The following is a 23,073-nucleotide window of genomic DNA, read 5'->3' as shown; positions in this document are numbered from 1 at the left end:
AACCCTCCAGCAGCGTGCACAGGGTGGAAAGAGGAGCTGGTGGAGGCACTGGCAAAGGCTGGGCTTGCTGAGATCCCCTCCCGCTCCATGATTAATTGAACACAGGCTAAAATTAGCTGCGGAGGCAGCACCCCTGGGGTCTCCCAGCAGCATCCCACTGCCCGCCGGCTGCCTGCAAGTGGGTCAGGCAGCAGCTGCCTCCCAGCTGGGCACCCTGGGTGCTTGGGGGACCCCCATCCTCTGCTGAATGTGGGAGCACTGCTCCCTGCTCCATGGCTCAAGGGAAGAAGCCTCCCCACTGCTGCCCTTCTCGGAGGCGTTTCCCTCTGTGGATCAACTGGGCAGGGCTGCATTATGAGGAGCAGCTGGGAAGGCACAAGGCCGCCTTTTGGGATGGCAGGAGTGCAGATCCCCGTCATATTCTTCCCCGTGCCTTCAGGGATCTGTTATATTTAGCCACTCTCCCTACCTCATGTTGCTGGCTCGGCTCTGGCTCTTTTCCCTCCCCTTCCCCACTGTTAATTTGCTTTCTCTGTATTATTTGCAGATTCGGGGAGGCAGAATGAGGTGTTTCGGCACAGGGGACCACTCAGCCATGGCCTCATGGCTACTCTCCACCCAGGGGCTTTTGGTTGGGTTTTCTCCTGGCTATTTTTAACCCACATCAGCAGCTCCGAGGGGATGAAACACCAAGGGGCAATGCAAATTGGAGGCACCCTGTGGCCGATGTGCCAGGACAAGGGGGAGGATGCTCATGGCTGTGCAGGGATGCTCCCATGGAGGCAGGGCAGGGCCTGGACACACTGCCCCCACATCCCAGGCAGGCAGGGGCTGCACCCCCTGGGTTGGCCCCACCTGCCAAGCCCTCTGCTCCCCCCTGACTCCCTGCAGATCCGAGTCTGCAACCTCCACTGTAACACACTGACACGCAAGCTGGGGAGAGCGGGAGGCTGGGCTTTTCCCTTGGATCCAGAAGAAAGCAAACAGGGGAAAAGTTAATTAAAAACTTCAAAGCCAGATCATTCTAATTTGGTTTAACACGGCAGTCCTGCTCAGCGGCAGTGCTGTCCCAGAGGTGCCTGCATGGGGCTCGGGCTGGGAGGTGTCCAGTGTGTCACATCACGAGATGTTCATGGGCAACACCAGCACCACTGCAGACCTCCACCCCTGCCAAGCACTGGGGTGTGGGGTGCAATGGAGCTGGGGTCCAGGCTGGGCAGCTGGTGACCAATGCTCCCAGGGACTGGATTTTGGAGCCACTGGAAAGGTGACTCCATGGGGAGGCTGTGCCTCAGTTTCCCCATAGCCCAGGGATGCCAAACCTTCTTGCTGGGAAGGTGTTTTCAAGGCACTTGGGCTGGGCCTGATCCCCACCTCCTGGCATGATACCACTGTCCCACATAAAGCAGGACAGGGCTTAGGGTCTTGGGGGGAAGCAAGGGGTGTCTGCCTCAGCAGGGTCCAGCAAAACAGGGGGACGTCATCCTGGGGTGAGGAGGGGACCCTGGCACTGCCAGCCACTGCTCTGAAGGAGGAAGGTGACATCTTCCTTGCTTAATTCTCACTCTTTTCTCCAAAAGGAGCCAAAAATCCTCTCATTTTCTCCAGAAAGCTACGTCACAGGACAGCAATGCTCCTGCCCAGGCATTCTGCCGCCTTCCCCTGCCTCCTGCCCCCACTTTTGGGTTTTTTTTGGTGGTGGGTTGAGTGTTTTTTTTTTTGTTTTTTTTTTTTTTGCAGAACTTTGGGCTGCATGGTGAGTAAAGGCATCCTGCTGTCTGAGGGCTAACGGCTTGTTGGAGAGATAATAAAGCAAAGGGGAGTAAATTAAAGTGACTATAAATAGCACCAGGAGAGGAAAAGGAGATGAAGTCATCTTCCTTCAGCTGAGCTGGTATTTGCATCACTTCTTCCCTTTGCCTTCCCCTGCCCCCTCACCCTGCTCGGGAAACAGCCCTCCCCGGACCCTGGGGTTGTGCTGTGGGCTCTGTGTGCCCCCTGGGCCCCCATGGGGCTGGGGAATGTCCCCCTGGGATGTCTGCCCAGCGCTGGGGGCTTGCTGGAGAGCACAGCAAGGTGTCCTGGATGCGGTCACTTGGCCCCAGGCTTCAGCCAGCTTTGCCATGGATCTGTGGCCTTGCCCCATGCAAACCAGTGCATGGCCCTATGCAAACCAGTGTCTCCAGCATGACCCCAATGTTACATCCCATAGTCACCAGAAAGAACTTTCAGGAGCCATCACAGACCCATTTTTCTGTTCACAGCCCATCCACAGGTGGCTAAAGAGACCCTCCAGGAGCAGTGCCTTTAGGAAGGCATTCTGCAAACTCAGCAACAGCAAATGCACCCAGAAAAGCCCCTCCAGGAACCAAATTCCATAACTGACATTTTTATTCCTGACGATTTTAACATCCAAGACTCCACCGTCAGTCCCAGGACATATGAAGGAGGAGGGATCCTGACCCTGAAGGAGCCTCCCTGGAGTTAGCAGACACCTTCAGATTCCATTCAAAACATGACCCTCACTGCCAAGGAGGCCACTGCCCCTGCAGCCCCCCAGCAGCCCCCAAGCCCCCCAGCTGCCCCCTCGCACGAGGTATATTTACATCTGAGTCAGGATGAGGTCACACCGCGGTTTCCTTATGTCAGCTACCGACTCCTATTCCTGTGCTATGCGCACACACCCGCCGTGTTATTGCAGGGTATTTATAGCTGTTTTACATGTATAATTATAAAACCACAACTCCACACACGCACCAAAATAATCACGGTGCCGGGAGGCAGGGGAGCGGGGCCAGGGTGATGGGAACGGGGCCGGGGCACGGACCCACCGCTAATAATAATTCTTTGCACTTTATATATAGCCCCTTTCATCCGCAGCTCTCAAAATCGCTTTGCAGACGTTTAATTAAGCTTCCCAACATCCTAATGTGATGACAGGCAAGTAATAATATCCTCCCTTTTAAGGTACAAAGAGAGGGGAGGTGGCAGGACTTGTCTGAGGTCCCGCAGCGAGCCCAGGTGTCCCGTGTCCTGCCCCACGCTTGTGGGATGCCCAGAGGGGAGATTTTGACCCAGAAGGACCCCAGGATCCTGCCCAACCCCTCTGCTCAGTTCAGGGTGGGGACAGCTGATGACAGCACAAGGTCCAGTGGTGACCCTGGGGACCGCTGAGCTGCAGCTGCCCAACATCTGGATCAGCAGGTGGAAGAGAGACATATGTATCTCAGCAAACTCATGGGCGAGAGCTTGGGGGAGAGCAATAAATAAGATGACAAGTCTGAAAGGGCTGATTTATGAGGAATATTAAGAGTCATAATACTGCCTGGCCCAGCCATCCCCCAGGGAGACAGGGTGGTGACAAGGACCCAGAGACATCACAGAGAGACAAGATTCACTGGGGCCAGTGCCAACATATCTCCAAGCAGGCCTGGAAGCAGTTGTGCCTCTCGGCACTGGGAGCTCTAGGCAGCTTGGTGTGGGAGAACAGACGGGTCTCAGTGGCAGCCTGGAGATGGGATCCCCCAAGGGTAGGTCTCGGTGGTCCTCAAGGTCTGTGGTTTGTGCTCCCCTGAGCACCTTTCTCCCTCCTGTGTACATCCCTGCCTGGAAGGACCACTTGCCTCCCATCCTTGAAGTGCTGCAGAAGGCACAGGGGTGATGTGCTTCAGTTTTGGACACCAGTGGGACATGAGGTGCCACTCAGCAAGAGGGATCTGGCAAGAGAAAGTGGCCAGCAGAACAAAAGATCAAAGAGGTGCTGGAGGCAAACACTGGTGTTGGTAATGAAAGAGGCAGGACTGCTGCCCTGAGGGGTGAGGCTGGGTGGGCTCATTAACATCTGCAGAAAAACCCACACTCCCAGCTCCTTTCCCATGCATGGAGAGGTGGGGGACAAGTGCCCATCCTTTTCACCACCCTGGGGATGCCCCACAGGGAAAGCAGCAGTGTGTTGGTGGATGCAGTGCAATTCTGCACACATGGGAACTAAACGCAAGTCAAAAATCATAAACCCTAATTTGATCCTTTAGCAAGAACCATCCTGCCATTTTATGATCATGCTGGTATTTTTTTTCCTCACAGACTGTATCCAGATCCCTGCTCACCAAAACAAGCTGCACAGCAGCCCTCCACTGACAGCCCCCACGCATACCAAGACCCCAAAATGGGGCAGCAGAACCCACTTGCATCACACTGGCACCAAAGAGCAGTAACACAGACGTTAAGCAAGAAAACAGCTGCAAACCTTCTGAGAGGCTGTAAAGAAATGCCCCAAAATCATTATCTGTGAGGAGAAAGAAGGGAGGGCAATGGGAACAGATTGCCTGCCCATGAAGTCAGCGTAGCCCGGGCAGTGCCACAGGGACATGGGCACCTTCCTGCTACCGCACCAGCCACCAAAACTGCCCCGTGACCTGCTGCTGTCAATTCCCTGAATTTCACCCCCGCTGCCTCCCCTCCAGCACCAGCTGGACATCTCTTACCAGGAGCTGCTGGCAGCTCTGCCATCTCGCTGGCCATGATGAAGGACTCGAGGATCCTTGCACGGAGCTCAGGGCTTGCCTCGGTGCTGTGGGGAGAAGGAGGGGGTCTGTGAGAATGCCAGCACCTCAGCCTCCTTGGAGACCCTCGACCCCCCCTGGGACAGCAGCCAGCTGCCCTGGTGGATCTCCCGTGGGACCGAGGCAAGGCTGCGTATCCCAGTTCCACATGTGCATCACGCCCGGTCACCGTGGGAATGGGTGTGATGCCTGAGCATCTGAGCTCCCAAATCCAGCTCCCCACTTCGGAAAACCCTGGGACTGGACCACTGGTGGGCTGCCATCCAGCAAAACCAGCTTGGCTGAGACCAGCTTGTCCATGCCTGGCTACGGGCACCCTCCTCTCACCCACCCTGTCCCATGCGTGGCAGGGGCACCTCACCTGGCTGCCACAGGGCGGAGAAGCACTTCCCCAAAAAGCTCCCCGAGGAGCCGGGGTGAGAAGCGGCTCCGGTGGGTGCCCTGGCAGAGGTGGCAGAAGTGGCGGGCGAGCTGGCGCAGGAGCAGTGCCTGGGGCTGTGGCAGGGCTGGGGGGGCCAGCAGGGCTCTGGCTCGCTGGCCACATTCCTCCAGGCTTGGGGTCTCTGCAGCAGAGGAAGAAAATGGTCAGTTCAGGAGGTCAGGGTATCCCCTTGTCTCTCATGGGAGCCTGGCACCCCCCAGCACACATGGCATGAGTTGTGGCAGTTCTCTTCTCCCCCCCAGAGACCCAAGAATCCCTGATCTTAACCTCTTCCACAAAACCTATGCAGCCCATCTCTTCCCAGCCAGGCTGGGGGACACCTGGATATCCCAGGGCATGCAGAAGTGTCTTCACGGTCTTGTCCTCCTCTTGCTGGGAGCTGCCAGCCCCATTTACCCACTCACACCACCCCACCACCCCAGATCAGGTTGTCAGGTGCCTTTAGCACATTCCTCCTCTCAGCACAGCCAGGGAGGGAGCATGGGAGGGCTGACCTTCTCACATGGCAAGGGCTGCACCTAAACACCCCTCACTGCTGCTCCAACAGAGGAGAACAGTGAGAACCCTGCCCTGGTGCACAGCAAAGCCATGGCAGAGGCAGAGCAAAGCAGAGGTGGGGAAATGGGCACCAGCTGGAAGATCTGCTGAATTTAAAGGCTCAGCCCTCCCCTGCAGATAAAGCAAGCTGGGAGGGAAAAGGCTTTTGAGGAGGCAAAAACCCAAATGTGCACCTGGGCTGCAGGTGTGGCTGTAGTGAGGCCCCTTCAGCCCCCACACTGTGGTCTCACACCCCATGAAATACAGGACAGGGAGGGCTGACTGGGGTACAGCTACTTCCAGCGATGCTTGAATTGCCCACATGAATGAAATCAGGCACCTGGTGGTGTTGTACATCATGGAGGTACTGCCAGAACCCCCATCACAGGTGTCCCGAGCAGCCCACAGTCCATGGTGTTCCCACCAGTGTCCTATTCCATGTCCCCAGTGCCCTCTGGCAGCCTTGGCTGGGGCTCCCTGGTCTTGTGATCTGTGAGATCAGTGCCCTGGGATTGCAGTCCGCCCCAGGCACAGGAAACAGTCGCTGTCCAGCCATCATCCATCCCTGCCTTGTCCCAGCCCTTTTATCTGCGGGGCACAGGGAGGTCCCCAGGGCTGGGTTGGTCTCAGCCACCTTCAAAGCTTGGCTCAGTCGGGGGCTGACTCAGCTCCTCGAGGCTCTTTGCTCCAGGACTGAGGCTTGGCCAGTGCCCAGCCAGCTCCCAGCATCCATCCTTGGGGCCAGGGTGCACCAGAGCTGCAGGGGAAGGTGTCTGGGATCCCCTCCAAAGCAGGTCTGCAACCCAGCTGGGATGGTAATGGGGTGTTTGTGAGTCCTCGTATCCAACGAGCTGCTCCCGAGGCATGTTTGGCTTTGCTCCAGGCCTCCCCTATCCCAATCCCTGCTTTTTTTGCACCTTTTTGCACCCAGAGGATCCCGCAGGAGAAGGCCCACAGCCAAAGGGGGAATTTGGCGATGTTTTCCCCCTCCTTTTGCAGGTGGTCATCTTGCTGCTTTTCCAGCCCTCAGCCTCTAGCAGGGCAGAAGGAGCCTTGCAGGGCAGGCTGCCAAAACCCAGCACTGTCTCCTCAAAGACTTATATTTTCATTTTTTTCTGTTAAGCCCCAGAAATATCCCCTTTCCATTGGTTTCTCCTCCGTTCCTGCCCCCTCCTCCTCCTCCTGCCCCTGTTGTGCCAGGAGCAGAGCCCGCTGCAGCACAGGCTGCAGGGAAAGGCGCTTCCCTTTGAAGTTGCTTAACGAGGCAACCCAGCTAATTGCTTCCTAATTGCGTTTTTATCCTTGGAAGGGAGGCAGCCTTTGATTTCTGCTCTGAAGGGTGAGGGGAAGGCAGCTTCTCTGTGCCACCAGCCCCAGGGGTATTTCTTCTGGCTCCGTGTCCCAGCGCAGGGCAGGGAGGATGGGCTGTGTTATCCCTTGCCTTGTCCATGTGTCCCCCCTGCCTTGCTGGAGGCCACAAAGAGCCTGTGGCCTTCTCCCATCAGGATAGGGTAGGGAAAGGCCATGCTGGTCTGGCCATGGGTGATCTTTTAGTGCCTCTTAAGGCAGCCAAGAACATGATCTGCCCAGGCACTAATCTGGCTTAGGATGGGGAGGTGATGCTCGGGGATGGAGGATACTGCAGCAACTGGCAGTGAGACGAGAGCTGCTGTGAAAGGGGAAATCCTCGTTTCACAGGCAACAAGGGATTCAGGCCCTGTCTTACGTGGTGGGCAAGGGCTTCACGTGTGCCTGGTGATGCCCCCAGGGCCTCAGGCTGGGAGGGGCTGAGCAGCTCAGTGAGGGCTCATATGAAATGCATTTTGGTCCAGGCTCACTGTTGAGATGGACCATGGGCTCTGCTGGCCTGGGTACGAGCCCTGCTCTGTTTATTTGGAAAAAAATCAAATAAAACCAAAACCTTAATGGTCTCATACATTTGCACAGAGGTGGAAAAGCTTGCAGGGATCTAAAGGCACTTCCTAATGGCACTAAGCTGAAAAAGCAGAGAATTTTCTGTGCCCATATAAAGCCAAGAGTTAATGAGATTACAGGAAAAAATTCCCAGGCAGCAGAGCCAAAATATTATAACAACGCTTTCTTCTGGGGCCAGCATCACCCAGCCTTGGCAGCCACCCGTCCTGGCAGGCAGCACCTCCTTCTCCGGGCACTGCAGCAGGAGAAGACCATGCTGTGGTGGGGGCAAAGGAGACCCCTGGGCCTCCCCTTGCTTTCCCAGATCACCTCCCAAATGCTGTGGTGCTGCTCTGGCACAAGTGATGTTCCCAGTGGTCCTTCTCAGAACCTGCCCTTAGTGCAGCACTGGGCAGGGGATCAGGTCAGAGCCACCCTGGAGATGCTGGGGAGGCTTTTTGGGGTCTACCCAAAGCTTCTTCAGCCTCACAAAGGTCCCAGGTGTGGGTAGAGCTTGGGTGTGCTTACCTTGAGCCATGTGGACCAAGTCACTGTAGAGAGCTGGAGGGATGAGGGGCGACGGGAGCTCCTGGAGGTACCACTTCAGGGCATCTGCCAGTGTCTGGGCCTCGTACAGGTCCATGTCCACAGCCGAGGCGTCTGCAGGGAAAGAGCCAGCAGGAACCATGAGCCCGTGGTTCTGCCCCTCTGGTGCAGAGCTCAGAGCTCTTCCATCCCTGTGGACCTTCCTCCAGACACAGGGGCTGATTTCTTCGCCCATGCCCCCATCTCCCCAGTGGGGCAGCCCATGATTTCACTGCCACCACCACTCCCGCCCAGCAAATATTCCTGTCCCAGTTTCCACTGACCCCGAGTTCCACATGCCCATGGAGAGCACGAGGCAGCATCTCTGCTTTGTGTGAACTGCACACCCAGTGCATGGGGCAGGGAATCTCACCATTCCACTGGGGTCCCACTGCAGGATAGCACCCATGGGAAGGACTGAGCGGCCCTCCCAAGCATCCTCCGGTCATCAGGGCCAGGTACCATGTGCTGAGCCCAGCCCAGGAGGAACTGCTTGGAAAATGCATTCACGGAATGGTGTTATGGTCCCCCAGGCAATTCATGTTGCTAAAGGCCCATGCCACCCCCCAGTGATCCTGAAACACTGTGAATGTGCCCCAATTGGCATCACTTCTCCCAGCCCTGAAAGGCAGCTGCCCTGGGGAGGTGGTGAAGGATGCTCCAGGAAGGGGGGGAAGCACAGCTGAGATCACACAGCCCGGGCTCAGGACAGGGGCAGCGCTAGGAGCAGAACTGTCCCACGGTCCGGCAGGAGTCAAAGGGTGGGATGTGTCTGTCTGAGCCCCGTGGCTGGGCCAGCACGGGGACATTGCCTCACCAGGGTCCAGGGGGAAGAGCCCTTTCAGCATCCTTTGGTATTGCCTCATGCGTTTGTCTTGGAGGTCTCTCAGCCCGGCTGGGCTGGGTGGTGGCCGTCCAGAGGACGTTGGTCCCTTTTGCAAAGATCTGGAGGTTTCAAAATCTGGCTTTGATTCGAACTGGAGCCAAATGCAATGTTTTGAAATTCTCCTTGTAGGAGAAATTGGAGGATGTCTGAGGTGGTCAGGAATAATAAAAAAGCCCAACATATCTGGTATGGTTTGAAAAGGTTAATTTTTTTTGAACGAAAAAGCAAATTTGGCACTTTCTTAAAGATGCTGTATTAGGCCCCCAATTGCATGGTGTGACTACGAAGACAGTGGGCTTGCTCTGCTCTGAACCCCCTCCCCTTCCTCCTCTAGGCCTTTACCCCTAGATGCAGCTTTACTGAAACCGGTGCCATTTTGGGAGATGCTCCATCTCCCAGGCCAGCATTTTTCAGCAGAAAATATTACGAGTCTCCAGCCATTTCAGCTGCACTTCCTTCTGGGGCAATAAACCCAAAGGAGAGGAGAAATGCTACTTCCTAGGACGAGGCTTTAGAGACACATGGTCAGCAGGGCTGGAATGGGAAGCAGCTGGGAAAAGCTGTTTTTGGTCACCTTGACCTTGATCTCCTCTCGTTGGAATGTCCCCACTGTGGGCCAGGCAGCCTGGGAGCCTGCCCGCCTGCTCGGGGTCAAGAAGCCGTAGTGGGTCCCTTATGGCCAGTGCCTTCCATTTGGCTCCCAGGCCGGAGAGAAAACAGATTGACCAATGCCCGAAGCGAAGCCTTTAACCCAGCCGTGGGAGACACTACCTCATCCTCAGGGGCAAGCACCCAGCCGGCTGGGAACTGTGCCCTGGGGCAGTGTGGGGACAGCTGGGAGAGATGCCACCACGCTGGGGTGGGTAGCCATCCAGCCTGGCCAGACATGACCCAGGGCAAAGGTGGGTGCTGCCTTTCTGGCACCCCACGAAGTCACAGCATCATCCCATGGACCACTCTGCCCTTGGCATCTTCGAGGTGGGCAGGGCAGTGCCAGATGCACTCTGACCCCGCTCTGGTCTGTGCTCATGCTGCCATCTCCCAGCCACACTTCTGGACCTTCTTGGCTGGCCAAAAGTGTTATTTCTGCCAGGGTTTGTGACAGACAATTCACAACTGACTGTCACCAGGGGGTGACAGTCACTTCCCCATTTTTGCCCTGGAGAAATGAGCTGATAGGTTGTCTCAAGCTGGGCAGGTGGAGGAGAGTGGGGTCAGGGATCCCACAAGATGCTCCAACACCTGTTTTGGGCTGAATCCTCGCAGTGCATGGCTAAAACCCAGGGATGCTGCTGCTGGGTCTCAGAGTCTTGTTGCATGGCAAAGAGCTTCTCCCATCAGTGGAATGCACTGGGCAAACCCCAAAGCCCTTCTCACTCGCCACAGATATTTCTGCAGGGACCTGTCACTCGCCTTGAGAATGATGGCACGAATTGAGGAGAGCAGCCACAAGCTGTTCCTGTGCAGGCAGGGGGCCGCCGCCGGGCGCTGGCCCCAGGCGACCAGCTCTGGGCTCCACCGTGGCCTAATTAGCTTGTTTGCCTCGTTAGGCATGGGCCTGGGGGGGTGTTCAAAGGGAAGGCTCAGCCGGTTTCAAAGCAGGACTCAAAAACATCTTTACACCCAGAGAGAGGCACGATGGGATTCACACCCCGCCGACAGGGACTGATTGCTGGTGGCACCATTCTCTGTGACTAGAAATAGCCATTAAGCCCGTTGCCCCCTTCCTCCTGGAGGTGCAGTGGCATCCTCCTGCCTCAGCTCCTCTCCTCCCCCTGCAGCTGCCACTGAGCTGGGCTCCCCATTAGGCTGAGAACACAACCCGGGGCTGCTCCGAGCTGCTCCCCGGCACCGGCTGTGCCCCGGCAGCTCAGGGAGGCTCAGCCGGCAGCTGGGGAAGGGTTAACCCTGGAGCCTTCCCAGACAATTACCACAGGCCTGACCCCACGGATGCTGCTCTCTTCTTATCAGAGGGAGATGATAACCAGCTATAAGAAGTTAATGAAGCTGCAGGATGAGTCAATGCTCTCCCGCTGCTCTCCAGATGTTCCCGTCCTTTCCCCAGGGGAATGACGGAGGAATGACGGAGGGATTCTATCTGCCTGCCATAAATAGAAGGAAAATACCCCAAAACCCCAACCTTAACCCCATACCAACCCCTTTCAACACACAACCTACTTGCTGACATGCTGTCAGAGCAAGAATCCGGGGACCAGTGGAGAGCATGCCTTCCCCACGGAGGGGTGAAAAGCAGGGATAAATCTGGGACTGGAGAAAGGGTGCATGGGATGACCACTGGCCCAGAGGGAAAGACAATGGGTGCTCCCAGCCTCCTCCCACTGGGATGCCAGAGCCCACATCCCAGCAGAGGCGGAAGGGTGCCGGGGTTTTGGGCTGAGTCAGGCTGGGCAGGAAACTCCAGGACCTCTCCTGCAGCTGCAGCCAGCCAGGGAGGTTCAGTAAGTAAATGAGTAAGCTCGGAGTTTCAGTAAACTCAGAGGATGTTTAGCCAAGAGGTGTAATGGAGGAGGTGGGGGGTTGTTTTGGAGGAGAGGCTTGAGCAGGTCCTGGTAACCAGCTGTCCCCTGCATGTGGCCACAGGTGACGGCTGCACCAACATCCCCGGACAGCGTGTGAGTGACAGGGTGCAGACCCTGCCCAGCACCCACGGCCCCACTCCCGGCCAGGTGCAGCAAGGTCAGTCCAACAGGCCAAGCTGGGCAAGTGCTACTGCAGTGTGACACTCTTGGGTGCATGTTCCCTGTGACAGAGGGGCACCCAAACCACCTGTACCTGGGGCTGACTGAAATACTGACTTGGGAGCTTCTCTACCCCTTCCATACCTTTTGATTTTGATTGCCAGTGGGTGCTGGAGGGATGTCCTCACTGTCCAGTTCTGGGGGATATGCCTTCTAATCCACATGGATAATGCCTGCCCAAGGACCTGTACATCCCCCAGACCTGACCAGGCATTTGAGGCTCCTGGGCAACCCACAGTGGGGGTTTACTGGGGAACTGTGCACTGAATCAGGGAATATTTCCCAGCTTTGATTCAGCTTCATTGTAATATCTCCCAGCCAGCTTGCTGCTACCTTGTGCTGGGGACTTGGCAGCTGCCAGGGCACCCTCTGCCCATGCACAGGAGCACCTGGCAGCCCCAATCACCCTCCCTGCTGGGTTTCATCTCAGCATATCCCTGGCTTGCACTCAGCCAGGGCAGGAGTACTGGGCCCCCTTTTGAGGGTGCCCAGTGAGGCTTCCTTCTGCCACCTCAGCTTCCCAAGGGCAGTTCCCTTCCTCAGTTTCCCCAGCATCTCTTGGAGGTCACGACAAAAACTCGCCCCCAATTCTCCCTGATGGGTCCGGCAGGGACGTCTCTGCTGCTGCCGTTTATTTACCCTTCTTTCATCACCACCAAATATAAGAGATGAGCTCATGCCTCTCGCCAGGCTCTGACGACACGGGGTTTATTTCCACTGCAGGTATAAATAAAAAGCAGTGCGGCAGGCACCGGGGCGCCTCGTGCTCGGGAGGAGAGTCATCTTGGTGGAGTTAATAGCTTGGCCAGGGGAAACCAGAGCCCTTGTGGGCCTCGAAGTCTCTCTGGCATCCCAGGGACGAGGATGGGGATGCTCTCCCTCCATGGGCATCCACACTGTGATTGGGGGGAGTGGGGGAGCGGTGTGAGACCCCCCAAGCTGCTCTTCACTTCCCAACCCTCTCTGCCTGGCAGCAGCTCCCGGCAGCCCCAGTGAAGCCCCGGGACCCACCATTGCTCGCTAATCCCCACCGAGACCTGACCTAATTCCCGGGCACGTGAGCGTGTCTCCAGGCAGACTGCTCAGCGCCGGGGCCGCAGATCAAAGCGCGGGATGGCAGCGCATCCACGGCACGCCTGGAGACACCGGCTCCAATCCGCCTCGCGCTGCCGACACATTCTCCCTGGCACCCCGAGTCGCAGGCAGCTTCTGCCTGGCCCTGACAACAGCGGAGGCTTCTCCCAGCGCTGCTCTTGTATCTGGGGAAGGGTCTCGGTGTTTATGTCTGCGGGCCGGAGCGCAGAGCAGGGTAGGGGTTATCCAAAGTGTGGGGGAGGCTCCGGCGCTTTGCCACCATCCCGGATGGGCTCAGCCCCATCTGAGACATACAAGGCACCCAGGGACCTGGGGGGGGGAAGGGGGAGCTGCAGGATCTCTGTGCAGGATCTCACCCCAGAGAGAAGGGCTGAGGATGCAGATCATCCCAGCACTGCCCAGCCATAACACACAGGAGTTTGCAGCCATCCCCAAGCCAAACCTCCCCCAGCTCGGGCACTGCAGGGAGTGCTGGGTACCAGGTGCCATGGTAAGCGTTGCACCCTGATGCTGCTGTTTGAAGCTCTGCTTTATTCCTCTTTTTCTGCCCATTCTCTTTCCCTGCCACTGCAGTGGGGCTCCTGGCTGGCTGATCACCTCCCCCCTTTTGGTGAGTTCTCCCAAGTCCTCTGTGGAACTGCAGCTTTTCTGTAAGTCTCCTTTTGGTGCCACCATGTGACTAACTCCCGTGTTCAGTGATGTCACATGGCCCCTCTTGCTCTCTTAAGGGGCATAAAGGTCCAAATTGAGCACCCAGTGTCCTAAAACAATTCACTCTCCTCTGGAGTCAGGATAAGCCAGCTGTGAGCCCAACCACCCTTCGGGTCCGTGCTTCACTCGCCAGCCCTGGTGTCACCTGAGCCAGGTGGCAGTGAAGGCACTCAGTTCACTGACCTCCCTTCATTGATGAGCTCTGTCTTTGATTCCTTTTTTTTCCCACCTATAAATAATTCTTCTTGTACCATCCAACATGGAAGTACCAATTTTGGTGCCCAGGCTCTAGCCAGCAGTCAGATGCCACTGACCTGTAGTATGTCACCAGTGCCAGGATGGGGACAGGCTCAGCCCAGGCTGCAGAGCCATGTGGAGCCATGCTGCATCCAAGTCTGCTCTGCCCAACGTTGCTGCAGCCCCACGAGGATGGGAAACCTTCATCCCAAAGCCTGGGTGATTTTCAGCTCCAGGGGTTGCCCCATCCTTCTAGGTCCCCAAAGAGCAAGGGCTCCAAAAGGGCCCGTGACAGGAAAAGGGTTTGATCAACACAACTCAGATGAGTACCTTTGCTGCCAGCCCCAGGGATACAATGCCCACTGGCTCCCTGGGACAGGCAGGGCTGCTCTGACCTGCACATCTCCTTCTCCCCAGACAACCATCCTCCTCCTTCCCACTGGAGGTTCAGATGCCTTTTCAGGTAGAAAACACTCTGTCTTCTCTGACACATTACGATTTGGGGGTTAGAAAACCAACACCTGAACTTTTCCAGCCCCTACTCCATTTTTTTTTTGCACTCTCTAGCAGTTTTCCTGACACCACTGCCAAACACCAGCATGATTTGGGTATTTGCAGGGAAGCTGAAACCCCTGCCCCTGGAACCCCGTTTTCTCCCCAGCTGAGATGTGGTTTGGTTCCAGCCACTGCCAACCCTGGCTCCAATTTCTCCCCATTCTCCAAGATGGAGCTTGACTTTTGCAGGTGAGCTGCTGGCAGAGATGGGACTCTGGAGGGATGAGCCATCAGGAGTGCAGGAGGAAGAGAAATGTGACCGTCAGCTCTGCTCATGTGTGGGGCAAGGAAACTCCAATATTTCATCAGGGATGTTTTACTCCACCAAATGCAATGAAAGGGCTCATGTGGCAGCCAAAGCAGAGATGCTCTCCTGCCCTCCCCATCCCAGTTTGGGCTCCAGCAGGATCCTGGGGACACACCACTGGGTCTCTCCTCTGCAGGAGGCTGCAGGGAGAGGAAGCTGCCAAGCCTGGCCTCTGCTGGGATGTTTGACCCTGGCAGGAGCATCATTCCCATCCTTTTTGCAGAGCATCCCTCTGGCAGGGCTGAGCATCAGCCTCTTCAGCTGAGAGCTAATACTACCCCTCCTACCTACACATACCTACACACCCTACTCCTTCCAGCCAGCTCTGAGGAGCTCTGGCTTTGCCCAGCTCAGCGTTGCTGAGCACACAGGGCAGCCCCCTAAAGTGCCAAATAAAAGATTTCGGTCCCAGAGGAGATGGGGGCTTGGGAGTATCAAGTCTCCCAGGGCTGTTGGTGATTTTTCAGGGCTTTCAAATGGTTTGAAGAGCGTGATGGCATCTCTCTGCCTGGTGGTGGGCCCTGAACTGGGAGATGGACAGACCTGGACAGACCCTGAAGCTGCTCAGAGCTCTAGCCCAGGCTCTTGCCAAGACAGTGGGGTTTGCCCCTGGGCAGGGGGAGTCTCCCAAGGCTGGGCAGGATTTTGGCAGTGACTGCTGTGGTGCAGTGGCTCCCTGTGGGGAGCCCTGGGCCTGCCTGGAATGCTGCACCGGCTGTATGGGAAGAATGGAGGACCTGTAACTCCTGCGTGCTCAGAAAGCAAAGCATCCTTCTCATGCTGCCCCTGCCCAGCCTAGGCACCAGTGCCCAGAGCAGCCGAGGGGGTTGCTCTTGGATGCCTTCACCTTCTCCAGAGCTCAGCCACGAAATCTGGGCCAGGGGACAAGGCTGTGAAGAACAGCACTTGCTGCTCTGGGCTTCCTGAGCCCACAGCTGGCAGAGGAGAGTGGGGTGGTGGGGTGCCCTGTACCCCCATCACCCCCGGGAGAGCGCAGGTCTCCTCGGGCAGTGAGGACGGAGCAGCCCCGGGAGCTCCAGCATCTCCTCTCCTGCACCACTCCTTCCCCGCCCGGCGGGACTCGGCTCCCGGTGCGCGGGAAGCGATGAGGTCATGGTGCTTAATATAGCGATTTCATCACAGCCCTTCTCCCCAGCAACACGGCGCCGGCTCCCGCCGCCCCCCGGCCGGCAGCGCCCGGGATGCGGTGGGATGTGGGGCCGGCCCGGGGCTGTGCGGGGCCGCCCGTGCCTGGTGTCACAGTGCCGCCCTCTGGGCACCGCGGCCGGACGATGGGGATGCTCGACGCAGCCCCCCCACCCCCCAAGTACCCAGATCTGAGCGGCACACTGGATGCATCGCGTGTCTCCCCTCCTCTTCCCCCCCTCGCCGCCCCGTGCCATCCTATCCCAGCCGTGGATTTAAAAGCTGGGGTGGGGAAGATGGTTTTTTTCCCTCCTCCCCACCCCGCTCATGCCCCAGAGTCCCGCAAACCGCTTCCCGTTCTCCTAAATAATAAGCTTTTCCTTTCCTCTTTCTTTTTCCCTATTGCACGCACAAGAGGCTTTCTGACTGCCCTGATCCTCAGATACAAACCCTAGAGATCTGAAAAAACCCCCCAACAGTATTTTTCTCCCTAAAAAATAATAGCGTTCCTAGTGAAGTGCCCCAGCCCCGCACCTGCACGCTCCTGGCTGCATCACGTGGGATTACTGGGGGAGTGGAGAGGGGTCTACTTAGAGGCCGGGCCTCACAGAGCTGGGATTAGGGCCGTAATGATGTTGGAGCTGTAACCCCTCCCTGCTGTGCCAGGGCAGCATCACCTCCACAGCCCCCTTCCCTCCTGGGAATATAGGGAAAGATGTGGCTCTGGGACTTACCTGTCAGCAGGGCCTGCTTCAGCTCAGCATCCCCCAGGGCACTGGGGCCGGATCTGTAGAGCACTTCACTGTCGAGACCTGGGGGACAGGCAGGAGAGAGGGGTTAATGCTGAGTTCCATATCCTCCTAGCCAACATAATGGAAGCAGGCAGGGACCGAGAACGCCAAGCTCCCACTCTGGGTGGGTACTGGGGTGAGTGGGCAGAGGTTTGGCTCTGGTGATGCTCTTGGGGCCTCTTTGAGCACGGCAGAGCCAGTGGCTGCACGTGTGCCCCACTGTGTGCCCTGCAGAGGGATGGGCAACCCGGGTCTCCGTACCTTGTTTTTCCAGCGCCTCGATGAGCCTGGCCACGGTCGGCAGCGCCTGCTCGGGGAGGGAGGGATGCTCGGCGAGCTCTGCCTGCCCGGGGAGCCCTGTGATGGAAAGAAGGGGAGAAAAGGTTTGGAAATTCCTGCCTGCAGGAATTCCAGTCTCTTTTCTCAGCTGCCCCATGATAGGATCAAGCTGCTGCTTTGGCAGAGCCACAGCCAATACTTTGGCTCAGGCTTGTCCCATTTTGGAGCACTTCTCCCTTATTTTATCCTCTTTTTGCAGTAAGAGTCACTGTTGGGGGCTCAGCTGCTTGCTGAGATGCAAAGACACGCTCAGGCACATGCCCTGCTCATGGGGAACATCCCATCATGGGCATGGAGACCCTTCAGGCCAAAACCCCTTCCCCACCTCTCCTCCTATGGCACCGGGACTGCCCCCACTCATCACCCACAGCCCACAGTGACACCGGGCAGGAGCTGGGAACCAGATCCATACCCACCACCGACATGGCTCTCTGCAGCTCTCACCCACTTGGATTCTCTGGTGTCTGTGACAGGATCGAGCACAGGCCCTGGCAGGACTCAGTCCTTGGTTGGTGGAGACCTCCCTCAGCCCTTGAAGAGCCCTTTGGCCGAACATGGGTCAGGCTTCCCACAGCACAAATCCCCATGTACTGCTGACTCCTGGGTTTTATACCAAGGACACCTCACCCTAGACCATGACAGAGAGGAGCAAACCCCTCAGCAGGCAGGAGAGCAGCTGTCCTTACCCCAGCTCATGTTGTATCCACCCGTCCCTTTTTACCCCAGCTGATGAACCCTTCCTGTGCGGGTTATACCCGAGGGAGACTCCAGCAGTGCAGTTCTGGGATTTCTCCCCATTCTCTCTCTTTGGTGGCCTTTAAAGCCCCAGAAAGGCAGTGGGCAGGGGCCTGGCAGGGGCAGGGACTGCCACTGGCTGCAGCACATCAGAGCCCTGTGCGACTGCTGCAGTACAGACATGTACATGTGGAAATGCTGGGAAAAAAAAAATAGAGGGACTTCGGGGAGGGCCACGCTGCCTCCAGTCTTTTGCAAAAACACAACCTGGACACAACAGGTGGATCCAGGCTCTGATCCTCACCGCAGTGATGCCCTGGTGCTCCCTGGAGAACAGGGAGGGATGCAAACCTCCCGCTCGTGGGTGGCTGATCCAGCCCCAGGCACAGCTGCAACCCCAAAGCCCAGCAAGGGGGTCTCCTCTGCTGCCCAACGGGGATGTGTGGGTGCCTTGGGTGGGAACAGGGAAGATTTCAGGGTTTAAAGCAAAGCACATCGTTGGGAGCTCATGTAAAAATGTCACCACCGCATGAGTGGTTTTGTAATTAGGCAAAACTGGGCTTTTCCTCCAAACCAATGGCTTAGGGGTAAGGTGGCGACTGCAGAAAAATAACTATCTGTTCCTCCTTGCTGGGAACAACAGGAATGGCCCCAAGCTGTGCCAAGATGGACCCCAGCACCCTGACACCCTGCTTGGCTCCAGCCCCAGGTGAGGTGGAGGTGATCCCTCTTGGCAGTGGGACCACCGGGCACAACTAGTCAGGGGCAAAACAGCCACTGAGCTCCTGGGAAATCCCCTGGGACTCGGATCTGCTGCAGAGTCATCTTCAGGATGTTATTTAATTAAAAAAATAAGACCATTTCTCCCTGCAGAGTCAGCCCTGACTTGAAGGCACGGCTGGGACATGCAGTGTCTCTCTGTCATCCAGGGCTTCCCCCATGGCTTCAGCCAGCTCAGGGTCCCTGTGTGGCACCAGGGCTCGGTGGGCACTGAGGGCACTCTGGGTGGTGCACTGCTGTCGCAGAAAAATAAATTAGGGCTGGCCAAAAAAAAATATCCCTCAAACCCCCATCTGGGAATGGAAACACTATGGCAAGAATTAAAAAAAAAAAAAATAAAAAAGAAGGAAAACCAAAAGCACCTTCTCTTTCAAAAGGATTTTGGAGATTTTTACTCAAAGGGAACTCTCGCCAGCCAGGAGGTTTGGGTTTAAACTGACGTAAAATGGCACACACTGCTCCCCTGCTGCAGAAAGATGTGGTTGTGGGACATGAATCTCCCCTGCTGAGGTGCCTGCACACCCTGGCATTGCCTCAGGAAAGGCACTCCACAGAGGGGCATCCCACAGCACAGCACTGAGGAGGCAGCACCCAACATGCCCCTGGATAGCAGGGCTGGACGCCTGGCCATGGCCAGAGCACGTCCTGCAGACAGCAGCACTCTCCACAACCTACCCCCAAAACCTGCTCTTAAGGATTTTTTTCCCCCTACTAAAAAATATGAATTTTACATTTTTAAAAATTTTGTTATCCCCTTGCCCAAGCACATGCACAGCTGGGGCTCCTGTGCTGACACCTCCAGCATGGGCCAGGCTCTCCAGGCAGATGAGCTTCCTTGACTTGTGGGGCATCACCACATCCCCAGCACCTGCGGGCAGGGGTCCCGGGGCACATGTCCCAGCCCCTTGGAGAGGAGCCCATGCCAACCCCTGTGTGAGGCAGGCACAGGGGTGGGCAGCAAGGGCAGAAACAAGAAGGTGACTTCACACTTCTCCCTGGTGAATAAGGCTGGAGACCCTCAGGGTCTGCTCCTGGCTGACCCAAGCTGTCCATGCTATAGCACCGAGTTTGCCAGGGCCCAGCCTGCTGAACAGCCAGGGCAGAGGGCTCCTCACACAACGTCGGGCTTGGCTGGGAAGGAGGCTCAAACCCTCCATCTGGCAGGGTAAGCACCCCCAAAAAGTGGCTTCCACCCTCCTGCAAAGCCAGCATGTAGCTGCTCTTGGAGCCTCACCAGTGCTGGTGGGACTGTGGCCGCCTTGGTGCACTCAGAGCACTGGTCAGGGAGGAGAACCTGCACTTTTGGGAGGGGAGGCAGAGGGGCCCAGCATCCTTTTCAAATGGCTGGGGGGGCTCCGCATCAGGAACTGCTTGGCAACCCCACACATGGACATGGATGATGCAGTGCTCAGCTCAGGAGCCAGGTGGTCCCCACCTCTTAAATCATGGTGGCAAGGTGCTCCTGAACCATATTTTGAAGAGAGATGGACTCCTTATCAGTGGACGCCCCTCTAAAGCTGGGACCAAGGTACCTCCAATGCCCATCCAGCCCAGAGGGGAAGCAGGTTCTCTGTGCCATGGTCCCAGACTGGGCAGGGAGGGTGCCCAGAGTGCTAGATCAGCAACTGGGCAGGTTTTGAGCAGTCACAGGTGAGGTGATGCCCCTCTCCCAGCCCAGGCCCACACAGACAGCCATTTCTCCTCCGTCACATCCTGGAGCAGGAGAGCACCATGGCTTTGGGGTTGCCAGGACATGCCTGGCTCAAAGGGGGGATTCTTACTTGGCTTTTTAAATTTTTTTTAGCTTGTGTATATTATGTAACTGCTGTGAAACCCCTCCTGGCCCCAAGGCCCTTGGCCGTGGTGAGGGCAGAGCTGGCTGCATGAGTTCGGCAGAGAAATGGCTGGAGGCCTCCGTGCCAGGAAGGGTCTTCCTGAATATTCCTCCCAGTGCTGCAGCCCCCAGGGATAGAGGAGCCCCCCAGGGACCAATTCCACTGCCTGCCAAGATTGTTCCCTGTCCCAGCCTGCACAAAGTGACAATGAAGCCGGGAGCTGGCCGAGGGCCAGAGCTTGCCAGGGCACTGAGAGCAGCCTGAATCAGGTGCCGCAGTGGTGGGGAGAAGAGCAGTTGGAAAAAAAGTCTCTGGGGGACCACCATGGGGCTTTCTGATCCTCTCTGGGGGCCCAAAGGGCTCCTCCATCTTCTCCTGTGCTCTCAAAGACGTGGATCCCCTCGGACACCCCATGCCAGCACAGCAGCCAGCCTGGGATGCTGGTGAGGAGCAATCCCTGCAGCATGTTTGCCTGGGGGGTAACGACACTTGAGGCACCCCCTGCCTCCCCTGAGGCTGCCCTGATGCACCAGGGCAGGTAATTCCTGGGACAGCTCCTCTTACTGTGGCTGGATCCCCATCCTCAGGGTGGATTCCCACCAGGCCACCTAAATCGCAAGCATCCACCCCGGCTCCACACCACCCTCTCCATCTTGCAGGGGACACACACCCGTGGGCTCCCACCTTCCTGCTCCCCCAGCACTCACCCCAGGGTGTGGGGGTCCCAGCGGGTGGCAGGGGCAAGGGCCGTGGCCTGGCCTTGGTGGCGGTGGTGGCGATGCGTGCGGGGCCCAGGTACTCCACGTAGGTGCCGGGGAAGTCTCCGCGCTCCTTGGTGCGCTCGTTGACGCCGTGCAGCCAGCCCTGGGGGTTGCGCTCGTCCCCGTCCTTGTAGTTGGGGCTGCTGAGCAGCCCGGCCCTGCTGACCGTCAGCACGTCCCCGGGGCACAGCGCCAGGTCCTCCTCCCGGTCCTTCTGGTACTCGTAGAGAGCCCGGTACTGCAGCCCGTCCGAGGAGGCCATGGTGGCAGCGTGGCGTGGGTCACACTGCCCTGATCCAGCCAGGCAGCCTGGCGTGGGTCACACTGCCCTGATCCAGCCGGGCATCGGGGGCCCAGGGCCCCGCACAGGGCAGGGGTGGCTGGGCTCGGGCAGTGCGGAGGGGTTGGGAGTGCTCCTCTCTCCCTGCACACGCAGAATGGAAATCTCAGTGTTGGAAGATGTCCGAGATGGAGAGCAGCTCCTGACCCTCCAACCCCAGAATTGCTGTGGAGCCAAGCCAGTGCCTGGGACTCATCAGGGCTGGCTCAGGTGTGGGTAAGGAGCTGTTTCTTCACCGGGGCAAATGGAGGGGAGAGAATGAGGCTAGTTGGGGTAGAGGGTACAAATGTGAGTCCTCTTCTCAGCCTGGCCTCATCCACACGGTGCTGGGGACCTCCCTCTCTCTGCTGGAGAGAAAGGCAGCGTGTTAGTGACCAAACCGCTGTCTTGACCTCAACCTCGTGCTCTGTCCCCCCATCCCAGCCTCCCAACACCAGGGAGAGCCCAGCAGCTCGCTCAGCTCCTGCTTCCCAGGGAGCTCCCGCCAGCAGGGCTCGGCCGCTGCACGCGAGGAAAGTACCGGCAAAGAGTCTGGAAAGTAGGGCAAGAGATCACGCCATGGGTTTTTAAAATAGACATATGTGCTGAGAAACCTCCTGCTGCACGCAGCTCCCCTCCGGCAGCTCCAGCCTGGCATTGCTGCACGGAGCTGGCAGATGAAGATGTAGGATTTTCATGTGGGTTTGGTTTTTGTTCCCCCCCCCCTTCTTTTTTTTTTTTTTTTTTTTTTTTTAAATTTTTTTTGATGCATTTTTATATATTCCTCCAAGAGTGACATCATCCCTAGGGGGAAAAGACGGTGCTGCTGCCGACCCGCTGCCCCCCAGCTTCCCGCAGGACCCCGTGGAAGGGGGATGATGAGCAGCAGCTGTCTGTCTGTCCATCCATCCACCTGCCTCCCAGAGACCCTCCCGCTTGCCCCTCCAGCCTTACGGGCGCGGTGGCTCCACCGGCGGGAGCGGCGAACGGGAAGCGGAAGCGGAGCCGGCTCCCGGCCCCGCCGAGCCGCGCTCCGGCGGTGATGTCAGCGTCCCTCCTCCTCCTCCTCCTCCTCGGTAGCCGGGCGCCCCCCGCCGCCACTGCGGCGGGGGGGCGCCCGGCTACCGAGGAGGAGGAGGGAAAATTGTAGGAGTAGGTGGATGACTTCATCCCCAGATGCAGCAGCGCTGCTCCAAAATTGCATCCTCTGTAGGATGGAGATCTCCCATCTGTGGGTCTCCATCCATCCTTAGGGATGCTAAAGGACAGAGGAGGACCAGCGCCCCATGGACACCCCCCCTTATGCCAGCCAGCTCTCCCTGAGCACCCACATAGGATCCCCTCCTTTAGCCAGGCTAGAAAACACGCACAGGACAGGCAGGAGACGCCATGGAGAATCCCAGCCCAGGGATGCTCCGGTTCCTCGCTCTCCTCCTGAGTCTGGACAAGCTGTCCCAGTATTTGACTGTCCGTGAAGCACAGAGGGGTTGATGTGATGTTCCCAGAGGCACAAAGGCTTGCTTTATTTTAATTTATTTTTTTTTTTAAACCCTTGTTTCTCACGCTGACTCCTCCGAAATGGTCGTGGCTCCTTGTCTTTGCTGCAGGTTGGACATCCTAAAAATAGATGGTACCTAAAACACAGGCTCTGGCAAATGCACACTGGCTGAATCCAGGCCACTGCAGGGAGCAGTGCAGGGGTGGCACAAAGTCCAAGGAGGAATCACAAGTGCTGGGAAAACTGAAGAAACATGAGACAGACAGGCCAGCAGAGCAA

At 57.4% G+C, this 23,073-nt stretch overlaps 1 protein-coding gene across 1 annotated transcript; it reads right to left on the bottom strand.

The window, feature by feature from the left end:
• Positions 1 to 3,702: 3,702 nt before the first annotated feature.
• On the bottom strand, positions 3,703 to 21,655 carry LOC108639568 (phosphatidylinositol 3-kinase regulatory subunit alpha-like). Its single transcript, XM_018072029.3, has 7 exons — positions 20,924 to 21,655; positions 16,789 to 16,884; positions 16,471 to 16,548; positions 7,984 to 8,115; positions 4,924 to 5,125; positions 4,392 to 4,570; positions 3,703 to 3,716 (listed from the first exon to the last, which is right to left on the bottom strand). The coding sequence occupies exons 1-7, from the start codon at positions 21,237 to 21,239 to the stop codon at positions 3,703 to 3,705; spliced, it is 1,017 nt and encodes a 338-aa protein (XP_017927518.2). The 5' UTR covers positions 21,240 to 21,655.
• Between the last annotated feature and the right edge of the window lie 1,418 nt (positions 21,656 to 23,073).

This window comes from Manacus vitellinus, unplaced genomic scaffold, assembly GCF_001715985.3.
Source record: "Manacus vitellinus isolate BGI_N305 unplaced genomic scaffold, ASM171598v3 scaffold_21_pilon, whole genome shotgun sequence".
NCBI lineage: Eukaryota > Metazoa > Chordata > Aves > Passeriformes > Pipridae > Manacus > Manacus vitellinus.
Note: the sequence above shows the minus strand (reverse complement) of the source record. Positions and strands in the feature narration are given on the sequence as shown.

Excerpts from the sequence above, each read along its gene's own strand:
- LOC108639568 (XM_018072029.3), bottom strand. The coding sequence starts at position 21,239 with ATGGCCTCCTCGGACGGGCTGCAGTACCGGGCTCTCTACGAGTACCAG. Across the intron at positions 8,116-16,470 it reads GAAGCAGGCCCTGCTGACAG|ACGCCTCGGCTGTGGACATG; the intron begins GTAAGTCCCAGA and ends CTTTCCCTGCAG. Across the intron at positions 5,126-7,983 it reads CTTGGTCCACATGGCTCAAG|AGACCCCAAGCCTGGAGGAA; the intron begins GTAAGCACACCC and ends CCTCTGCTGCAG.